The sequence below is a fragment of the Rhincodon typus genome, chromosome 28, assembly GCF_021869965.1.
Source record: "Rhincodon typus isolate 14 chromosome 28, sRhiTyp1.1, whole genome shotgun sequence".
Taxonomy (NCBI): domain Eukaryota; kingdom Metazoa; phylum Chordata; class Chondrichthyes; order Orectolobiformes; family Rhincodontidae; genus Rhincodon; species Rhincodon typus.
The window spans coordinates 15,656,342-15,669,175 of NC_063359.1; the positions used below are offsets into that span (position 1 = coordinate 15,656,342).

Sequence of the window (12,834 nt, forward strand, 5' to 3'; positions counted from 1 at the left end):
ACTATGGTGAGTGGAAAGTAAAAAGCAGAAATGGTCAAATAAACAAATCAACAAAATAACAACAAGGCGTGAAAAGCAGCACACTAAAAGGCCTCTGGAGCCAAAGAAATGGTGCCGACAACTCCACAACTTAAAACTGAACATGTGTGCAGAGGTTCTTGGTACAGACATGGACAATGCAGAGAAACGTGGAGACAAAGTGCAGTACGAGAGCAGAATTTGTTTACTGGCTCCATTCAAGACATTATTTTTCTCTGTTATTAACATCAAGTCTTACATTTAAAAGGTTTTGCTGTCTGTGTTAGTCTCTTGATATGCATTAAAATATCTTATTCCCCCAACCACACCCCCCCCCACCCCCCGCCATGGTACTCAAAGTCTGTGATGAAAGTAGAGCCACCTTCTCACAACCTGTATCATGAAGAGGTAAACTCATTCACCTTTTGCCCTAGTAGTTCACAAGAGCAGGCTACTGCATTTCATCAAGTTTTTTTTGTGAATATATCTGTAAAGAAATTTGGCATCTGTTGTTTTCTGAAATAGCCAATGTAGGGAGAGAGATAGAAAAACAGATGTTTTCTAGAATGAAACAGTCTTTTGTTTTCTTCACTTCAAGTGAACCATGTTTCACTTGCAAATTCAGTGCAAAAACAAGCTGAAGCAACTCTTAAAAAAAAATCAGATTTCTGGAACAATTTCCAGTTTCTAAATCCCCATGAATGCTGCATATTAATATACACTCTGAGCTCTGACAGAACACCCTGCAGATGATAAAACTCATCATATTAATGCATAATCTGTAAGAGTCTCGCTAGACCGCCATGCTAGCACCAGTCGTCTTCATCTGTTTCGCGATAATATTTCCGCTCTCCCGTGCCTGTCCCAGGACCCGTGCTCATACCCAGGTTGCAGTGGTAGCCGTTTGGGACTCTGCGGCTTTGGTGAGACTGAGATGTGAGAGGTGAGATGCAGGAAGTCCTGGGGGACCTGCCCGTAGTCGTGGCAATAGCCACCTCAAAGGTCAGAGTCTCTTCTGGCGGTGCGCGGCCGCCGCTGTTGCAAGTTTGGTGGTGGCCCAGGTAAGGGTCCGATCCGATTCGCATCACCATTGGCTGTCTGCTCTCGTCGCTAGCGTATGATTGGTTCTGGGACTCGCTACGCAGGAAAGTGTTGTGCTCTGACTGTCCACGGCTGAGTCTCCCTGGGGGAGCTGGGGGCAAAACACCGTGCAGGTTGCTAAACTGAGTTGGAGAGGAGTTTGCAGTTTTGTAGGTGACGCTGGGGCGCGGTGTTAGGGGGGTCTGCGGAAGCTGCCGTCGACCACGACACGGGGTGCTCACACCAGAGACTGACTGCAGAGGGCTGCCGTTAACCGAACCACTGCCCTAGATGAAAATTGGAACAAAGCAATTCAAAAAACAAAAGAACAGACGTACAGAAAGTAAAAAAAAAAGAACAAAAAAGTCAACAGAAAAAGGACATGTAGAGCCACATGAAAGAAGAAATAAGGCGGAATGTTCAGACAGGCACCAAAATGGTAAAGTAAAGTGAGGCAAAATACACAGAGATGCAGAGAGAATTGGAAGGAAGAATGATTATCATCAGTGGCAAAATCAACTACTGAAAAAGTAGGTAAATAATTAGCAGTACTAGGCATTAAGCATACAAGACAAAACCCCAGAAGAAGCTCACCAACAGGAAGAGTGCAGAGGTAGTTAAGCAAAACAACACAACAGAAATTTAGTTGGTGCAGTATTTAAAGAATAGTAATTGAAGACAATTTGAGTAAATAGTTCATATATTTAAATCACAATTCAAAGGTGCTATTTTCATCAATTGAAAGTTGTTAAAATATGGTGCACTATTTTATTTGCAACACTGACTAAAAGTTAAGTTCTTATGGAATGATATGCCTTCAAACTTCACACTACCTGTGTGCATTAGTGAAAACACTACTATGAATTTAAGCAAGTTGCACATGTTAAACATTAGTGAACTTTCAGGCTTTTGTACTACAGAAATGGTAAGAGAATCATAAGGAATAGCAGCAGGATTAGGTTATAAGCTCCCTCAAACCTGCTTTGCTAGGCAATAAGATCATGGTGAAACCTTGACCTTTACTTTCTCAAGAAAAAAAAAGTGTCGGAATAGCAAAGTAGAAGAATTTCAAGTTGTTGTGGCAAACCAGGAGAGCAAAACAACCATTACAGTACGGTATTCACTTGAAAATTGGTGAGGTCTTTGGGATATTGGGCTACAAGCAAAAGTTACAAATACTTATAGATTCATTGTATCTATCTCTTCAAAATGGGATATTGGTATGTAAAACACAAAAGCTTTATATAAGGTAGACATATCAGTAGCCAAGGGTGAGCAAGATTCGATAAACATTGAATATAACTTCTCCTTATTACCTTCTAATTGATGTTCGTGTGAGAGCTCAGCATGAAAATCTTTATAATGTTTATATTATTTACGTATATTCTGTCTCATCTAATAAATAATTTTACAGCTAAGCCTTGTTTAGCACTCCTAATATGCATCTAGAACAGTGGTGTAATAAATGAAAGCACGCTAAACAAAATACACTTTCCCTTAAGAAAGCAAACATTCTTGAAACTACATTTATTCAGGATGAGGGCATCACTGGCTAGGCCAGCATTTATTGCCCATGCCTAATTGCCCAGAAAGTTAAGAATCAACTACATTGCTGTGGCCCAAGAGTCATACGTAGGCCAGACCAGGTAAGGATTGCAGTTCCTTTCCCCACAGGACGTTAGTGAACCAGATTTTTTTTAATGACAATTGGCAATGGTTTCATGGTCATCATTAGACTTTTAATTCCAGGTTTCTAATAAATTCAAATTCCATCATCAGCTGTGGCGGGATTTGAATCTGGATCCCAGAACATTACATGGGTCTCTGGATTAACAGTGCAGTGATAGTACCATGAGACCATCACAAATCTTTACTTTAAAAACCTACTAGCTACCTTGAACCTAAATTGACCAAAAGTCCTCTTATGAATGCTGACTCATTTACCTCCCACTCACCAGCCCTCCCACTCGTTTGCTCTTTCCCTCTCATCACTGTGAACAACAGGATGGGGCAGGGATTGCAAGACAGTCGAAACAAGTAAGGGAGAAAGTGGGGCTGTGAGAGGAAATGTCAGGGATGGAAGCCATTAGCAGAAATGACAGGGAGCAGGATGGATTTGACCATGAGTATCAGTGTACAGGATGCAAAAAGGATGAGTGGCCAACTGCCATGTAGTCCACTTAGTGAAAACTGGCGGTCAATTAGTTCAGAGATAACAAAGTGTAGAGCTGGATGAACACAGCAGGCCAAGCAGCATCAGAGGAGGAGGAAGGCTGATGTTTCAGGCCTAGCCTCAGGTTAAACCACCACTATCTATCTCTCTTGAAAGAGCATCCAATGGTCTGGTAAAGATAATGGTGACTTTACCTTTTACTGGTGCATGGAAGAAATTGAATATTCTTAATGGTACTCGGCTTTAAGCTGCCTCACCTTCCCACCTCTGTTTACTCTCCTGAGTAGGCATTACTTCAAGCATTACACAAATGCAAAATATTATTTCTAACTTCAAAGATCTCTGCACAGTCAATTTTTAAAGTATAAATGAAAATTAACTAGATTTTAAGTATGAAGAGTTCACCATAATAGAATACTATGTCAACAATTAAAATACCTTTTTAAACCTGTATTAACCCCTAACTTAATAGTTGTTTTTCAAAAGTCAAGTTTAACATTCTCATCAGCAGTTAATACCAAGAAATGACAGTCACCAGTAAGATTTCCTGCTATGTGGTAGTTTCTCCTCACCTGTCTGTGAAGGCTATAGTCTGGGCCTGCACTGGGAGATGTTGACCGGCTATGATCAGTTGACTTGGGCTGTGGGGTTTCCCGACTGCCGTATCGGTCACAGGAATAGTAACGCTGCTTCTCATTGGAGGATGGAGGTTTCCGCTCCTGTGACCTACCTCGTGCACACTCCTTTGATTGTTGTTCTTTTTGGCGAGCCACAGAACTGAGGTCATCCCTCTGGTCTGCAAGGAACATTATCAGACAGAGCATTAACACAAATCAAAATAAGACTTTTGTTCAACAGTCAGTGTCCATACGCTAGTATTATTCATGGTGTATTTGTGTAAGTATGGTGGACTGTCACTTTAAGAGTCCAATCGTGTGATGTAATGATGATGTCCTCAGCCATTTTGGGTGGAAAACAACTCTCTCTAAACTTGCTGCTTGTCGATTGGACACCTTGAGAATAAAGTTCCTGCTGTACGTAACTTCAGTCTCTTGGTCCTTCTTGGAACTTAACAGAGAGACAGAAAGAGTTACTATTTTGAATCCAGTGGCACCTGTTTGGTCCTGAAGAACAGTAATACTGGACTCGAAATGTTAACTCTAGTTCTCTGTCTACAGTTGCTGACAGACCTGCTGAGTTTCTCTGGCATCTTTTGTGTTTGTCTCAGATTTCCAGCTACTGCAGTAATTTGCCTTTATTTCAGAAAATGTAAAGCAGCCTCCAGTAAAAGATAAGCAAACTGCCGCTGTGTTTCAGAAACTTGTAACTTCATTGCTATGACTTAGATATGGGAAACAAAAATGTTATTTTGCTTTGCTGTCATGTAAATAGTTGAATCTTTGAAGGTAAATGTTTTGTTTAGAAAAAAGGAAGAAATTGTGATATGATATGCATTTACCTTTAGAGGGGTATAGCTTAAACCACTCTCAATCATTATATTCCTTGGCAGAATGTGATATATTATTCCTCATTGGCAGGCAACCTGAAGCAGCAGTGATAGAAGTAGGAGGTACTATATTTAGCTCCCAGTCGGTATTATTTATATACAGTCTTATCTTTAAGTAAAGAACCCACATTACTATTTCACCAATCCTTATGTGTGATGGGTTTACATCTAAGAAAACGAAGTAATAGGCCCCACCCTTTGTTTGTGCTGAGTTAGTTGTTCTCAGCCAGTTTGAAAAGGGGATAGGGCATATAATTGGCTTCAAAGTTGATGTAGGGAGCGAAGAATTCAGAGCCGTGATCACCACATGGCAGCTGGAAAGTGTGGATTTGAGGTAAATGTAGGAGTCAGAAATGACCACTGGCTCTGAAGAAGTCCTATCGGAGTCAAAATGTTAATTCTGATTTCTCTACATGGATGCTGCCAGACCTGCTGAACTTCTCCACCACTTTCTGTTTTTATTTCAGATCAGTAGCGTTTGTAGTATTTTGCTTTTATTTTAACTTTATCATATGCTTTATTGCTGGCTGAAAATACCACAGGCATAAGCAGCAACAAATATAGCACTCTCCACTTTTGGTTACTATTGAGTGAAACATCTATTTTTGGAACAGCTTGCTAACTCTGGCCCTATAAAATGGCATTACTTCAAAAATGAGCAAACAATTACTCTTTGGTGTCCTGACCCATATTAATCCCTTATCAACCTCAACCATTATCAATTAGTTGGTAATTATCAACTTGATATTTGTCGCAGTGTACTGAATGTCCATCTTCAGAAACATTCTGGGTACTGTACCAATGACAACAATTCTAACATTTTTATTTTTCTGTAAAACCTTTTGGGATGTCCTGAGATTGTGAAAGATGTTATTTTGAATGCAGTTATCTCTTTTTTTTTTCATTTCTGCAATGGTATAGGATCATAACGTATAACTGACATGCACCAATCAGGGAGGATGCAATAAGGGAGGATTTCTTTTCTAATCTGTCATCCCTTTGGAGTTACAAACCCACACCACAGAATTCTCAGAATGAACCGATTCACAAGGATCAGATACAGTTCTCCCGAACATGTTCAGCCAATGCTAGAGTCACATCTGCTTGATGCAGACAATTTTTTTTCCAGTTCTTTAATCGGTTCTTGACACACGTTCTTACAATTTGCTGAAGCAAGTTATTTTAATTTTCAGAGCTATGACAAACTACCAAACTAGAACAAGTTTTTTTAAATTATGTTCGCATCAGCCCAGTGATCTGATGGGATTTTAGGAGATTCCACGTTGCATTTGTACAGGAGACTATGTCTCCATGCATCCAGCTTCCAGTTATCCATCTCTCTTCAAGATGAGATGCAGGAGCTTCCTCTCTTTAATTTTCTTTTGGATCTTTTAGTTTCTGTTGACATGAATCCTTCTATTTTTATGAATGAAAATGTGTTGCAGTCCCAACATCAGAAAAAAAAAACTGACTGCAACTTAGTTGTTGCTTTCCCAATGCCATTGTAGTGATTGTAACAAGGTCAGATGGGCCTCATAGGAGTTCCTTGATTGGGGCCATTAATCTGGTCCAACCAGGGAGCCCTGGCTGACAGATAAGGCTTGTCAAGGTTCTGTTCACTGAAAGCTGGATCAGTGTCAAGAACTCTCCACGTATAAATAAAGGATGACTTGGTGATGGGATACTGTCCTCTATGGAGTTATTTCACCATTATACATTTTGAGGAGAATTTTTACGTAAGAAGATCATGTTAAAGTTGACATAAAGTGCACTAAGAGCTAGATTAAAAGTGCCCATAAATTCTTTTAGACAGCACATGTGGAGGAAACAACCAAAGGAGACCATCTTCAGTCGCATGATTTGAAGATGTTTTACCCACTCAATCTCTCTCCAACCCCCAAAAACCAAATGTACCTTTAAAGATATCCTTCTTTCAGAAAACATATGTCCTTGTCAAGTGGAAGAAACAGAAATTTCCCACATGCCTCACACAATCCCTAATTTTTCAATTTTATGGAATCCCAGTGTGTTACCTGTTTCTCCATCTGCATGCCTGCTAGGTGACCTCTCCAGTGACCGTTGTTTTTTCTCTTTTCTGCGATGGCAGCGGTGCTGATGATGGTGGTGGTGGTGATGATGAGGCATTCGTTCTGGGATAACACGCTCCAGAGAGTAATCAGGAAGATGCATTCCATGAGATCGCTGTGGCGTCAGCGTAGAGACAGAACGCTTCATGGGGCTTGTGTCTGGAATTGGCTAGACAACAATATTAGAAATACACATGGAAGTTAGAATGTCAAAGTATAGCAGAGACAATGATAACATTTTATTCTATTATTCTATTGATGATAGATATACAAGTCTACTTAATGTGATGCTTTTAAGCTTTGCGCTAAATACTAAAAAAATTAAGAAGCTGAAACTATTACTTATGTTGATTCAAATGTCTTTTCTTTACTTTGTTCAGTAGTTGTGGTTGCCTGGGCTAGTATTTATTGCCCACCCCCAACTGTCCTTGAGAAAGTGGTAGTAATCCACGTTCTTGAACAACTGGAAGTACTTAGATTATAGAGACATTCAAACAATGTAATTAGAGAGGGTGCTCTAGGACTTTGACAGAGAAAAAATGAAGGAATACTTTCTCTGTATTAAACTTTCAAATGTTGAGAAAATTGTTTATGATTTATTTTGACAAAGCAATTCATGAAAGATCACCTTTATGTTTGGCTTTCTGGTTTTTAAATATTGGTAAACACTGGATCTCTAGAGATAAAAAAAATCTTCAACCAAGTGATCTGGATTAACAATGAAATTTAGCAGTTCATCTTCTGATAGGCAGATATGTCAATCAATCAATTATATTGTAATATTCAGGCCCTACCTGATGCAGTCTGGACCTTTACTTTTGTCTCAGTGCCAGTTGTAAACAACTTTTAATGACACTTGAAAGGCTTTTTTGATACTGTCAAATAGAGTTATGGTAGCAAGTATTTTACATATTGCTATTGTCGCAAGAACGCACCTCATAAACATACTGATGACTTTAAATTGTTCGCTTCAATTATTATTTGGATAACTCAACTCAGAGTTTAACTAACAGGAATAGTTATCAATAGGAATGACTGATGCTAAGATGAATTGACCTACACTAGGCCATGATTTCTATACATAATGTGTATTTTACAATTCGTGGAAACCCCCAGTCAATTTTTATGAGCATTGCATTTCTTGATTGCATGTTCCAGCATATTTTCCTTATATTTGGTTATTGTTGTTATTATAACATTTTCATTAGTGTTTAACTTTTAACTTATTTCTTTATTTTTCTACCTCAGTACCCTTCTCCCTAAGATGGCGCTGGGAATGGCGAATTTGTACACTTTTCACTGTACTTCTGTATCCCTGTACTTGAGAACAAGTGACAATAAAACTAATTCTAATTCTGATTAAATTATCGCTCATAAGTGCATTGTGGAATGCCCAATTAATCTATAAATCATAATTTAAGCTAGAACTAGAAAGCATATAAATATTACATGGAAGTACATGCAAGCTTGATGCAAAACTAAAGTAATTTTTGTACAAGACCAAGCAATCTTTTATTGTTTACTTCTGGCTTAAATAAATTCAAACTGAACTTTTGCACTTTAACTCTGAATAGAATTTTGCATCTGTTTTTAAACACACAATGTCCTAAGTGTTACCAATTACTGATCGTTGTTGATTTCATGCACACAAATTAGGATTTGTAGTCACAACATACAATTTTATTAACAAATACAATGAAGGAGAGCATGTCTGGTAGGAGGTCTCTTTAAGATGTAACTGTAGTGCAGTCATGGATTTTATAAACTCAACCAATGCTTCAGAGGGAAGACCTTGCGCTAGTACGTGATGCAACAAATGCAATTACGGGTCTGGGGTATACGCCACATTGAAATGATGCCCAGCACCCTCAGCAGCACAACTGTAACTGTGGCTTTACAAGAAATTATAGGAAAATGCATAAAGGGCAAAGGACTGAAATAATAAAATAACATGGATGAGATACAAGTTACATACGTCAAGGACACTCCCAGATGATCGAGATGTTTTCTTCAGCAAAGGGTTGAGTAAGACGACACAGTGAAGCAGCCCATAGCACAGCATTCACAGGGTGGGGAGGGGTTAGGACAGGTGAGTCAGATGGAAACAGAGAAAAAGCACAGCAAACCAAAACACCAGATACGTTTACAAAAGCAAAACCGATCAACCCAGAATATTAGACAGCATAAAAATAAAAGTAGATATGGGGGAAGTGACAGTATTAAAAGAGAAAGATCATTAGAAGAATACAACAGAAGTCAGTTAAATAAGAAGTCAGATTAAGGGATGATGGGAAGGATTGATGAGGCAAATGTTGTTTGGGATGAGAAAGACAAAGCACAAAACATTATGAAATGTTATAGCAATTGAGCTCACAATAACAAGCAATTGCAAGTCTGTTTTTGTCAAATGATTTAACCAGCCTGGATGAGAGAACAAGCAACATGTACTGTGATTGAAGCTGATTGTTTAATTAAAAAGAAAAGGAATATTACAAATAGAATGAGTTGTATCCAGGGCATTATCAAGCAATGGTATTACATTGAGACAGGAATGTAGACTCACAAAAAATATCATTGTAATGGTTAATCATTGAAAATGAATAAATCCTGGAAACACAAACTGCGTTTGAAAGCATAAAACATCAATCTCAGGTGAATAAACTGAACCAGCGTACGGGCTTCACCATCAGCAGAAAAGTGAAGAGATTTGTTTTAAATCTTTGGAGGAAGCTTCATCTTAGTGGCATGCAGAGATCAAATCTTAAAATTGTGAATGATTTTGGTCAGTCTTTAGTTTAACTTCTACTATTTGATTTCCTTGACTTTTAGACTTTATTTATTGCGCACTTGTCAATTTACATACCTAAGCACTGAATACTATGTTTTCAGATGGCACCCAACAAACTAGGTGCAATGGCCTTAGTAAGAGTTCTTTATGAAGCTGATTTTAACTTATGTCTTGAATTGTAAACACTTCCAGTTTGTTAGCTCTTGTTATTATTACCAAAGAATTGTATTACTTAAATTTATCTAAATTCTCAAACGATAACATAGCCCAAAATAATCAATAAAAGGCTTATCCAACTATTTTGTAAGGATGCCCAACAACAATTTGTTAAAAAAAATCAAAGTTTGCCTGATAATAAATAATACTGAGCAGCGTGAATAAGATGTATCTTGTACATATTCTTAATGTAGTCAATTACTAATGGTCCTTGCTCACAGGCTGCGCTGAAAGAAGACAATAGTTTCATGGTCCTGACCTCTCTCTTGTGTATTTAACGTTTGTTCTCTCATGATTCACATCCACAGACTTGCCTCAATCGCATTGTTATATAAGATAATGGTTCTGAAAGGGTTAATGTTAAGGACTGCATGATGTATAGTCTTGAAAGGAGGCTAGCTCAAGATCCTGATGGGATCAGATGTGTCATTCCTGGCAGTGATTATGGCTAACTAGCAATGTAAATTTTACCTATGCTATCACACGACAAACTAGATCTGGTTGTCATGACAAGTGCCACTACTTACTAACGCTCGCAAAAGGTTCACCCTCTACTACTGTTTACCAAACAGGTCCTACAAGCCAATACAGAAAGGAGGATTAGTGATAGTGCATTTCCCCAACCATTAACTGGAGTTGCCAGTCCTGCAGCACACAAAACACCGACAGCACTTTTGTGAGAATTTTGCCGTGTACAACATCCCTTTAAGTCAGGATTTGTCTAGATTCTGTGCGCACATCAAAATACTCCAAGTATATCAGCAATATCTGAAATCTTTACACTTCCCTTTTTTTGTGAATCACTTACCTGGGTCTCTGCAGTTAATCGAGGCATAGATGCTGCACGTCCTTGGCTCTCAAGGCCTGGTTGATCGATCTGGTTTGAATCAGACCCTATCTCTCTCATCTCCACAGCCTGTGTAAGAGCAAGTAAACACCAGTCCTTTTCCATTTAATTCAATTCATCATAACTTCACTGTTCAGTGAGATTAAATCTCTGCTAAAATACTTTCACCATCTAAACAGATAAATAATTAAAAACTAGCAATGCTTATTTTTCTTTGGCATTTTTTGACGTTTCAATGACAGAGATGACAAAGTATTTTATCTAAAAAATTGGAATACTGATGATACTGTAAATCTGCCAGAGAAATTCAGTAGTATCGGTGAAGAGAGAAATAAAGATGCGTAAGATTTCTCTGGAGCAGGTGTGCTGCTATCTGGTAGAAAACAAAAGCTACAACACCCGGATTAGAAGAAACAAAATGGGATTATGGTCTAAATTACTGAACTCAATGGGGAGTGCAGAAGGTTATAAAGCAGTGGTTTTACTCATCAACATAGAATCCGGACAGTGTGGGAGTAGGCCATTCAGCCCATTGAGTCTACATTGACACTCAAAAGAGATGTTTATGTCTTGTGGAAGCTCCTTTTTGTATAAGAGCATGTTTTAACCTCAAATTTCTCTAATAGTGGATTGCTAGCAATCAATGTAGTGCCATTTTAGGATTTTTAGCTGCTGATTGATGGAAATTGTGTAACTCACACCTGTCTATATAATAGGATTAGAGCCACACTTTTAGTAGTACATCTTGTCTCCTGTTTGAGGTAGGGGGGTGCAGGTGCTGGGGGAGACAGTGTACGATCATAGTCACTGCATGATCTCTAGAGACTAAACTTACAGCCTGCATTTCCATGGCACAAAATAAATGAATACTGCACGAACCAACTATGGACCATTCTCAATGTTCATTCCTTAACGTTGGCCTTTTCAACATTTCTTTTATAAAACATCACATATTGTTCTTTCAGTCACATGCATCGTATGGACAAGATGCACCTTACAAGGTCAAATAATAGCAGTAAACTTGAGATATGATTTTGGCCACAATCACTCACAGTTGTCAATGGGAATTATTAAGTGCGTTGAAGAATTATCTTGCAAATTAAATATTAACTTCGTACCTGAGGGCTGCTTTGTGGAGCTGGAGTTTCATCTGCCTGACTCAGTTCAGGCTTTCGCAGTTTGGCTTCATTAAATGCCTCCTGGGCCCGCAACCAGGGTGAGGATTCTTTCAGCCCACCTTGGTACAAACTAAATGATAGAAAATGTAATTACTACAGTGCTGCCCACTCCCACTCTGTTAAAAAAAAATCCTGCTCTGTTATAATCTGGCTGTGAACTTATTTCCAAGTAGTTTGCAATACATATATTCTTTATTCTAAGGACACACGTACTGTGGTGCAAAATTCTCAGATGTACAAAATACTTGGCCCTGATAAATTATAACGTGACAAGAATAGCGAATGTCGGCTCTATGAGGAGAAACACAATCAGATGAAGGAGCTATGTTAATAATCAGCTGCTTAAAATCAGAATGGAAACAAGTAATAATAGATTTGGCTGTGAAAAGATATTGGATATTTGAAGAATGTATTCAAAATTAAACACACAGCGATAATTAAACAATGAAAATACAGTGGCTGACTAAATAGTGTCCTCAACATTGATTAAAGAGACGAACCATCATTATTCTGCAATATCATGGTGCACAAGGAATGCATGAAGAAGAGTTTTTGCATGATTTATGACATCAAGCTATGATCAGTAAAAGGATTAACATTGCCTTGAAGGCAAAGACCCCTTTAGTGTCAATGAGGCCATTAACTATCATTCTCCAACAAATGACAAGGTTGGATATTTAAGCTAATAATCGAATAATTAAGCATCAAACAAGATTAATGTGAAAATAGTTGGCATCCCATGTGAAAGGAGCCAAATATTAAAAATGTTACTCTTAAAAACATGATGAATGCTGCTGGGAATGTCTTATAGAATCCCTACAGTGTGAAAATAGGCCAATTGGCCCAACAAGTCCACACTGACCCTGTGAAGAGCATCCCACTCAGACCCATCCCTGTAACCCTGCATTTCAAACAGTTAGCACATGTAATCCACACATCC

At 38.5% G+C, this 12,834-nt stretch overlaps 1 protein-coding gene across 1 annotated transcript in view; it reads right to left on the minus strand.

Annotated features, from left to right (window-relative positions):
• Positions 1–374: 374 nt before the first annotated feature.
• Positions 375–12,834, minus strand: part of LOC109926711 (probable voltage-dependent N-type calcium channel subunit alpha-1B) — a 235,086-nt gene continuing 222,626 nt past the window's right edge. The window contains exons 18-23 of the mRNA XM_048613606.1: positions 11,835–11,964; positions 10,678–10,785; positions 8,841–8,873; positions 6,812–7,034; positions 3,844–4,067; positions 375–1,385 (exon numbers count right to left, since the gene is read on the minus strand). Of these exons, the coding sequence (XP_048469563.1) occupies positions 825–1,385; positions 3,844–4,067; positions 6,812–7,034; positions 8,841–8,873; positions 10,678–10,785; positions 11,835–11,964 (1,279 nt within the window). The 3' untranslated portion in view covers positions 375–824. The remainder of the gene's footprint in view (positions 1,386–3,843; positions 4,068–6,811; positions 7,035–8,840; positions 8,874–10,677; positions 10,786–11,834; positions 11,965–12,834) is intronic.